At 36.8% G+C, this 9,414-nt stretch overlaps 1 protein-coding gene across 2 annotated transcripts in view; it reads left to right on the plus strand.

The window, feature by feature from the left end:
• Positions 1-9,080, plus strand: part of CEMIP2 (cell migration inducing hyaluronidase 2) — a 49,808-nt gene extending 40,728 nt beyond the window's left edge. For both annotated transcript variants that reach the window (XM_071448729.1, XM_071448730.1), the window contains exons 17-24: positions 38-253; positions 922-1,133; positions 1,758-1,943; positions 3,070-3,289; positions 3,868-3,966; positions 5,076-5,224; positions 5,928-6,034; positions 6,752-9,080. In XM_071448729.1, coding sequence (XP_071304830.1) covers positions 38-253; positions 922-1,133; positions 1,758-1,943; positions 3,070-3,289; positions 3,868-3,966; positions 5,076-5,224; positions 5,928-6,034; positions 6,752-6,948 — 1,386 coding nt within the window. In that variant the 3' untranslated portion in view covers positions 6,949-9,080. The remainder of the gene's footprint in view (positions 1-37; positions 254-921; positions 1,134-1,757; positions 1,944-3,069; positions 3,290-3,867; positions 3,967-5,075; positions 5,225-5,927; positions 6,035-6,751) is intronic.
• Positions 9,081-9,414: the final 334 nt, after the last annotated feature.

Below are 9,414 nucleotides of genomic sequence, written 5' to 3' on the forward strand. Positions count from 1 at the left end.
GCCTAGGAAAAACAAAAATTTCTGTTGTTGTTGTCAGGTTTCTTTGAAAGCCTTCTTTGGGAAGCCTGGTCCCTGGTTTGAAGAAGGAGATCTGGATGGTGACAAGAACTCAATATTTCATGACCTAGATGGCTCAGTGACTGACTACAGGGACACCTACGTGGGCCGAATGGATAATTACTTGATTCAACACCCCAAATGCATTAACATCACAGAATGGAGTGGAGTGGTTTGCAGTGGGAACTATGCACAGGCTAGTACTTTTGGCTTCTGTTTGGGGCAAATGTATAGTATGAACTACTTGTGGAGTCAGGTAGTGTAACAAATAAAAAATTACCTGTCTTTGGATTTCAAAATTTTTTGACTTTTAAAGATACTTCCAGACATATCACACTTTTGAGCCAGTTGTGTATACATCATGCTTCCTCTCAGCAGACTTGAGGGTACAGTATCAGATGCTGCAAGATAAAACTAAATGTGTTTGCCAAGAATTCTGTGTTGCAGCTGTATCTGCTAAAACATCTTTGTTGAAGGTGTCTTCTTCCACACAAGTTCTGTCTGCTTTTTTTCACAGAGTAGATTTTAAGGGGCTGTTTTGTTGGTTTGTTTTCTGGAGATGTTAAATAACACCTTCTGAATATGAGTCTTACAGGTTCCCACTCTGGTTCCTGCTCTGTGTGGCCAGATGTTATAGCTGATTTTTTTTTCTCCTTCATACCCATTTTTGTCTGTAAGGTGGGAAAAATCTGTAATGGTTTTTTAAATAAGACTTTTATTCAGGATGGATTTGTGCATTGTATAAGTCAGAACATCAGATTGCAGCTTTTTGGTTAATAATGTCCTGATTGTGCTTCACAATTTTGTTTTCTTTTGCAAACGAGATCAAATATTCCTATTTTCACCCTCTTAAATATCATATAGGTTTATGTCCAAACCTGGAATGGACAGAATCTTTCCATGACTATTGTCAGAGATGAGTATCCAGCCAATCCCATGGTTCTTCGAGGTATTAATCAGAGAGCAGCTGCCTTTCAGCAGTACCAGCCAGTGGTGATGCTCCAAAAGGGCTATACAATACATTGGAATGGAAAAGCTCCAAATGTCACCTATCTGTATCTCATTAATTTCAACAAGTATGTTTATTTTCTTTTGTGGCTTTGATCCATAAGGCAATACTGAAGTTATGTCCTGCAAAATTATTGTGCATGAGTTTGCAATCATCTGGAAGACCAGAGCTTGGGTTTGGTTTGGTTTTTTTTTTTTTTTCATAGTTACAAATACAAAAGTATGGGATTAAACAACAGATCTGCATCTGAAGTTAAACAGTTGTCCAGTACAGTACACTGTACTGGACAAGTGTTTAACTTCAGATGCAGATCTGTTGTTTAATTTTGCAGATCTGTTTTTTTTTTTCTGTTTAATTTTGCAGATCTGTGTTTAAATTTTTTTAAGGAAAAGCCTTTGGAGAGGATGATGTACCAATAGTGAAGTCAAGCAGAATTGTACTTGATTAGCTGATCATACTTGATTTTGTTGGCAGATGAACTTATTAAACATCTCTGAAGTATATAATCAAATATATCCTGAGACAATCAGTTACTAAAATGTTTAATGAAAGGCTGTGCAGATTTGATCATCTGGTTGAGGGTTTAGGAGCTTTTTGTGTTCCTGTTTCTTTTTTTATGGAATGATCTCTTTGCTCTGTATTGACACCTAAACTGTTCCTGTGAGGACTCATATATTTTATATTGTTTTAGGAATGACTGGATACGTGTTGGTCTTTGTTACCAACCAAAGACAGATTTTCTTATAGTGTTGGAAACCTTTCAAAGGCGATCATCTGCTCTGTCAAGCAAGGTGGAGCGCTACACGCCTGTATCTTCAATGATGGAGCTTGAAAAGAATCGATCAGACAAGAGATTTTACTTTGACAACAGTACTGGGTAACTCTTGTAGTTTGACTCTGCTAGAAGATGTTGTTTAATTTTGAAATGTCCAGCTTGAAAGTGTTAAAAGCAACTGGTTGAGGCACCTGCCTAAGAGGAAAGCTGTTGAGGACTCCAAAACTCTTTGGAAGAATGTTCATATGTCTTTAAATCTCCAGACTACCATGGTTGTCATTGAAATACTTTCCACAAGCACCACAGTTGCCAAAGATATTTCCTACTCTATGTCTGGGGAAAATATTACTATATTTTCAGTATTTCTGGTGTGCTGCACAGCAGTGCATTTTAGGATTTAATTTCTTAGTCTTCAGAGAAATTGTCTGTTTTCTTGTTAAGCAGAAAATTCTATAAATTTCCAAGAAACTTTCTCTTCCAACATTTAAAAATTATATTTTTGAAAATCCTAATCTGTTTTCAGCTGTCTCAAAAGAACTTAAAAGTCCTAGTCTCTCTTTCAAAAGTACTTCTCACAGATGCCACTATGATCCTTCTGAGAGGTTTTAGATATGATCAGCTTCCAGTAAATTAAGTCCTGTGTACATTAGTTATGAGTTTTGCAAACATTGAGTTGGAATTTATAATTTGTTCTCTTATTTATTTTGTTCTGTTACCTGCTACTGTGCTTATCTATAATAAATACACAAATTAATTGTGAAAATTCACAGATGAATTTTGAACAAACATTTTATGTTGCTTTGTGTAAGAGCTTTTCACCCTAAAATGCCTTTCCAGGTATTTGAAGTAGCACAACTATATTGTTCAGTGTTGGTGGGTGAAACTGAGTATTTCTGCTGCATGTCTGCAAAGATCTATGAGCAAGGAAAAAATTCATGCTCTGCAATATGGTTTTTGTTTCCTGTAAGCCACTGATATGAGGATTGTTATTTCTTGCAAAGCATCAACATTTATATTGATGTCTCCTTTGTGGGGAATTTTAGATAAGTTGCTAGGGATTTCCTAACTCTAGTGAACTGTAAGTACTTTCAAACCTTTGGATAGTGGTGCAGAAGTGAATACTGTAGTTTGTCTGCTTCTGAAAATCATGAAATATAGCTGCTAAGATTGAATATAAATACCTATATTTCACCAGTTAATTTAGATTATTTTTCCCTTTTTTGTATAGATTACTGTTTTTATTTCTTCAAGCCAAATATAATAGGGATGGTCACAGTTATTGCTCATCTCAGGGATGTGAAAGGATCAAGATTGTGACCAAAGATTCATCAAAAGGGATAAGTAATTGCATGGCAAAAGCTTACCCAAAGTACTACAAAGTACCAACCGTCATAAAGCAGATGCCAGAAAAAACTACTGTACCATGTTCAAAATGTGGCACAACTCAGGTAAAATAAAATAAGCTAAAACTTTCATGAACTGTAGGATTGGTGATGCTGTCTACTCAATTTAAGTCCAAATTTCAATCTTTCAGCACAGAATACTACACTTTTAAATTGCAGTGGTCAGCTTGTTAATCTTCTTGGACTCCTTGAAGGTTTGGAGTCCTTTCTGTAGCATGGTTTCAAGGTTTTTTTTTTTCTTCTTTTGTGCAACTCTTGCTCCAAGTACAACAGAAAAGGGACATAGGTGGATTGATGTCTTGCATTGCAGTATTGTCTGTGACACATGGAGAGCTTTGCTGCAGAGATCTACATGGCAAACCTTCTCTCTGTTTGGATCTTTGCTTATTAACGTGAACTTGAAATTGTCTCAGCTATACAAGCTGAGAAAAATATTGAAATTAAGAGATAAAATAGGTTCCACTATGTATCATTATATTTATTAGTATTAGTAGTACCATAAATAATGCCATTGACAAATGGATATATTTGCTTTGGAGCATGGGCTGTCTGTTGTAAACTGGCACGATAAAGTGTTGAAGAAACATTAATATGTGTACTTAACTGTTTTGTTTGATATCCAGATGGTGTTCACCAGTGACCCTCACAGAAACTACCTCCTTGTGCAGATTAATTCATCTGATGAAAAAGAGTCAAGCAGAGGCCAGCAAGCATTTATATATGTAAGTATTCTTTACGATTTTCTTCTTAAATATCACTATAGCAGTATGTATTGTAGCAGTTGTACAGCTCTTCATAATGCACATCTCAGTTTTCTTCACTTGAATGAAAAGATTGGTTCATTGTTTGAAAATAAAGTCAAAAAGCTTATGTTTAAACATTAGAAAGTAAGGCTTCAAAGCCCCATTTTATATTTGAGTCCTATTTGCTGAAGAGAGAAATGTTCCAATTAGAGTTTAAAATGTTCAGTTTATGTTTAAATCTGTGTTTAAAATTTAAAAAGTGTATCTGGGCATACATTTATGGCTGGTTTTGGAAATAAACAGAAGACATAAACTAAAAATTTGTTAGTTAAATCCATTTTGTTGAAATTGTCCTTGTGCAAGCAGATTAGTAAATTAGTGGGATGGGTCACATGAGCCATTAAGCTTTGCTGAAGTCCTCTAAATGGCAATTGCTAAAGAATCAGTAGGTTTCTGTTTTTGTTCTGGTGTGGCCTGAATGAGCCCAGTGATGTGATACTGTATAACAAGTAGTTTAGTTTGACTTTTCCATTCAGATGCTGAAGTAGAGTTGTGCCTGAAGGTGAAGTACCACTTAATGGTACTTCCTTACATTCTTCGGTGTCATTGTTGGCCTGGCTGAACTTTCAGTTATTCAGGTAGACAAATAGCACATGAGCAGCTTAACCTTTGCAGCTGCGAATTTCTCCAGGAAGGTGTGTGCCGTATCCAAAGCAGCAGGAAGAAACTGGGCTGGAACTAACCTGCTGCAGGGATCAATTAACTGTATCGCTGTAAAGAAGTCCGGAGGATTCAGTGTCTGAACTTTAGCTTCCCAAAGCTGGAGCGATGACTGAGGCACGTACTAAGTCACCTGGAATGTGCCATATTCCTGTAGAAGCTACAGGCTTAAGACTCCCATGCAATTTCAGAAATCCCATTAAGCAGCATCCTTTCAAAGGAAAAACTGAAGAGTTGCTAGGGAGAAGCAAGTATTTGTAAGGAAATTACTGTGTCTAAACTAGAGTAAGATTGATTACCACTGAGTGCAGTAGAATTGCTGTTTGATTCATATTAACTTTCTTTTCTCTCTTTTTCTTCCCATTGAGGTCAATGACACCATGTTTTCCTTCAAGGGTAATGGAATACTTATTGTTGTAGTGGATGCCTGCACTGGCACAGTGTTGGGAAACAAATTATTTTCTGGAGTAGACATTAGGCATGTAGATGGATATTTAAAATCTGGAATTCCACAAAGGTATGTGCAATGACCAGTCATTTCCAGTATGTCCTGCAAGCTGTAGCTCTGCTCTCTGACAAGGATTTAAATAATGACAAATAGATCATGATATCTGAGCGCTGAAAGTGAACACAACATATGTCTAAATTCAGGCAAAAGGAGAAACAGAGGAGCAATTTATTGGACAGTGTATCCTTATTTAAGAAAACTAAGCAGATTTTGAGCACTTAAAATTTTTCTGGTGTTGCTTTTTTCCTCAAAAATAATTTCTTTAACAAGACATCATGTAATAACACTGCTTTGCTTAAAACAAGAATAACTTTTTGTTTAATAAGGACAGTGGCAAGGACTATGTGAAAGATGTCGTACTGTTTTCTCCCTGTGGAGAAAATTATTTATTACTAAATAAAGATAGAGAGTTAGTGTCAGAAAATAAACAGTATTTTAGTTTTCTAAATTTGGATCAATATCCAAACTTGATTTTTTTGATACAAAATACTAAACTATATCTAAATAACACTTTCCAATGATTTTGAAGTTAAAGTCAGTTTAAAACCAAGAAATTCTTAAGTACTACTTTCAGAAAGGGTTGACTATTTCCATGTCATAAGCATTCATAAGGAATTGGACAATGAGGGCAGTTAGCTGGAAAGGTGTGTAGCCAGAATATTAAAAAAAATGTGTTTATAATAGCTGCTGTGTCATGCTGTTCTTGTTGCAGGTCTATCATTCTGCTGAGCACAAGAGGTGATGTAGCAATTCCTAATAATTTAGGTGAAGCCTTAATGTCCCTGGGCACAGCGAAACCACCTTATCTTCAGAGCAATGGTTGGTGGAAACGTTGCACATTTCTTTGACACCACCTTGGTCTTTGTGTTCATGTTGGCGTGGTGGGTTTCTTATGGGTGTGTGAGAAGGATGCAGCTGGTGGAAGATGGTTGCCAGTTTGCACTGGTGTGGCTGCTGTGTGTCAGCTCTTGTTGAGCAGCCCTTTAGCAGATGGGGCAGAAAACCCCTTTATCCCATTGTGTGAAGCTTGTTGCAAACAGAGAATTAACTGGCAGTTCTTTGTGCCTGTGGATCACACAAGAGTCCCAGGCTTTTTTCCTAAAGCCTGTATTTTGTGCCTCACCCAGCAATTGTATCTTTAAGCAATATTCTGTGCCTGCCTAGTATTTCCTGTTCTAAAATAACTTGAAGCTAGAAATGAGAAGCTATTGGTATTTTGAGGCATGATGAGTTTATAGGCCACATGGGGGTAGCTCTCATCTCTTCAGAGTGATGCTCCAAGTTGTGTTTGAGAAAGCAAGTTTTATAACTGTCCAATTAGCTGTGTTTTCAAATTAAGATTTCAGGGTATTTAATGCTAAATATTGAGACAGGAGATGGCAAATCATTATTTCTTTGTAAGGTGCATGTAAAGCTGAGAATGGATAAATGTCTGGAATGATGTGGGGGAAACAATTTAGCCTTTGCCTACCTAACCAGTCATGATGCTGCAGTGAACTTGGCTGGTTTGGTAATGCTAAGCTTTTTCTGTCACAGGAAGCTTGGCCTTTCTGGGCTTCAGAGGAAACATTAAGCCATCCTGGATTAAGCTGTTTACCAGTCCTGCTGGGCATGGGCTCGTTCAGATAGAAAAGTATATCCCTCTGCAACTGGAAGAGTATGGCTGTGCCAGAGCAACTAAAAGCCGTCAGAAAGACCTCGAGCTTCTGAAGAAGGCTGCACGATCTCATTAAAGACTAAGATGTACATAAAATCTGGGGGAAAAATGTGAACTAACTTATTTTTTAATTTATGGCATTTTAAACTATATTGTTATCCAAGTAAATCATGTTATTGTCTGAGAGATGTTTGCCAGCATTGACTGCTTGAATGCCAATCTGTGCACCTTCTAGTTGTACAAAATATTAAAGAATTTTTTAGTATTTGTATAAACAGGTTTCAGAGATTTTTCAGATGTTTGTATTTACTGTAAACAAGTTCCTTCTGTTTAATATTCCTTTTGTATGTAAGAGGGTATTCATAAAAGCCTTAAGTTTTTAGTAACAGGTGTTGGAGTGCATTTTGGGTTACTTGAAAGATTAACATCAATGCCTTCATAAACAGCTTGAATTGGTCATTATAACTTAAGCATTTTTCCCTCAGCTGTTTGGGTGTTTCCATGGGAGTTTTTCTGTGAGCTCAGTTACTTTCTCAGTCTGCTTTCTAACGTGTTAAAGCCCAGTCTCCCCTATGCATGAGGCTGACTCAACGGATTTTTAATTGCAGTAAAAATTTTTGCTTTCCTGTGTGAAAGATGGAGGAAGGAATTCAAAGATCCAGCCTGGGGCAGGGTGAGAATTGTGTACCATTCAGCAGAGCTTTACAAGACTTTGTGTACAAGTGTGGCATGCAGAGCAGGGAATTACTCATGTTCTTTAGGATCACTGTTTATTCTCTCTAAATACACAGGTGTGTCTGTAAGAGCTACTTTAATAAACAGTCTAGAAGTTAAGGCTGCAGTCTTGAGTATAGCTTGACTTCAGTTTAGTCTTTTAAAGCTTTTATCCAGAAGGGCGAAGCTAAGATACTGTTACTCTCAATTTGTTAGGAAATGAGGCTTCTACTCTTGCAGTGGTGGATTTTTTGTTTTGTTTTGATTTTTTAATTTTCTTTTTGTTTTGTTGTTTGGTTGGTTGATTGGTTTTGGGGTTGTTTTTGTTTGTTTTTTAGTGTTGATTTTTCTTTAATTATTTTTAAGGCTATCTCAGCTTTAACTTCTAAGTGAATGGAAAGTGCTCTCAGTTCATTAAATCATACCTTCTGCCTTAACTTTGATTCTCTTAGTATACTCATGTTGTTAATTCCTGTTGACTTTATATTAGGTCCATTGATTTAATCTGGTTTTGTTGCAATAAATTGTCTCTGCCAATAGTGTAAAAATCATTTAGAACAGCGGCACAGCTGCCCTTTTTCAGGATCTTTGTCTTTGAAATTAAATTTCAGGGACAGTAAAGATGCATTTCATTATAGGGAGCAATAGGTGCCTTAGGGCTAAAATATAACCCTAGTTCTAATAAAACTGACATATTTCCTTCTTCTTGTATATGTCCTCATTCATTCGAGCTGGTATAGTGTATCTACCATTCATAGATGCTTTGTGCTTTGAATTCAAAATAGAGTGGCTGTTGTAAATGAACTATATGCTTGTCTTCTCCAAAGATGTTGAAAAACTGTGGGGATGTTTTTTTGTGCTTTAAAGGAGAAGAGGCACAATATCAAACATATTACTCTCTGTTCAATTAAAATATGCTACCTCAGTGCTACAATTAAACTGCCTGGTCTAATTGAGAAAGGAGGGAGTAAGGAGTATGACACAAGAGTTGAAGTTAACAAATAGATGACCAATACTGTTTTTATTGTAAAACCAAGCCAAATGGATGATTGTGTATTTTGCAGTTGTTTTGATGCACAGTTCTCTTGTTATGTTTAAAAGAAAAGTAATTTTGTTAGGGGAAGCTGTGATAAATCTTTACAACTAACTGTAATGTTTGGTATTTTTAATGCAGGGCAGTGATGTAAATGCTCTGAGTGCAGTAGTGATAGTGTTTGGGGATTAAAATGGCTTTAAGGCTTCCTCTGTTCTCATGCTCAGCAGAGAAATAGTGATGAGGTGGTGATCCTCAGGCTTGTGAAGTTGGCCATTATTTATGATATTCTGCTGTTCTAAGCGTCTTGTAAAATTTGTCCTTGGAAGCGTCAGGGGTATTCTGATGTAGGGCTTACTGATGAACAATTGGACCGGAAGTTAAAGTGTTTGTGTTTTGTGTAAATTTAAACACTTGACAAATAGCATAAATAAATTTTTACATCTGACAAGGCAATAAAATTATGGGTGTCTTCTGTTCTTGTATCAAGTAATTCTATAGTGTGTGCTGTGTCAATAATACAAACTATCTTATTTCAACACTGGTTTACTTGTGAGGTTTGCGGAGTATATCCTACTCTTCATTCGGAGACAAGCTAGCAACACTGGAAAGGAGACGCTGATGGTGACTGAAGTTATGGGTCTGTCTTGGAAGCCAGATATCTCAAAGCTGGCCTGAGCTGCTGAGTCTACAGTCATTTCAGCTCAAGGGAGCAAGGAGCAGCGGTGTTACTGACTCAGGGGCATCCTATCCATGTCTTTAACTACCTGGTGGGGAGTGAAAAAGGTGAACACT

This window comes from Agelaius tricolor, unplaced genomic scaffold (assembly GCF_023055355.1).
Source record: "Agelaius tricolor isolate 1412-34295 unplaced genomic scaffold, bAgeTri1.0.p SCAF_27, whole genome shotgun sequence".
NCBI classification, from domain to species: Eukaryota; Metazoa; Chordata; class Aves; order Passeriformes; family Icteridae; genus Agelaius; species Agelaius tricolor.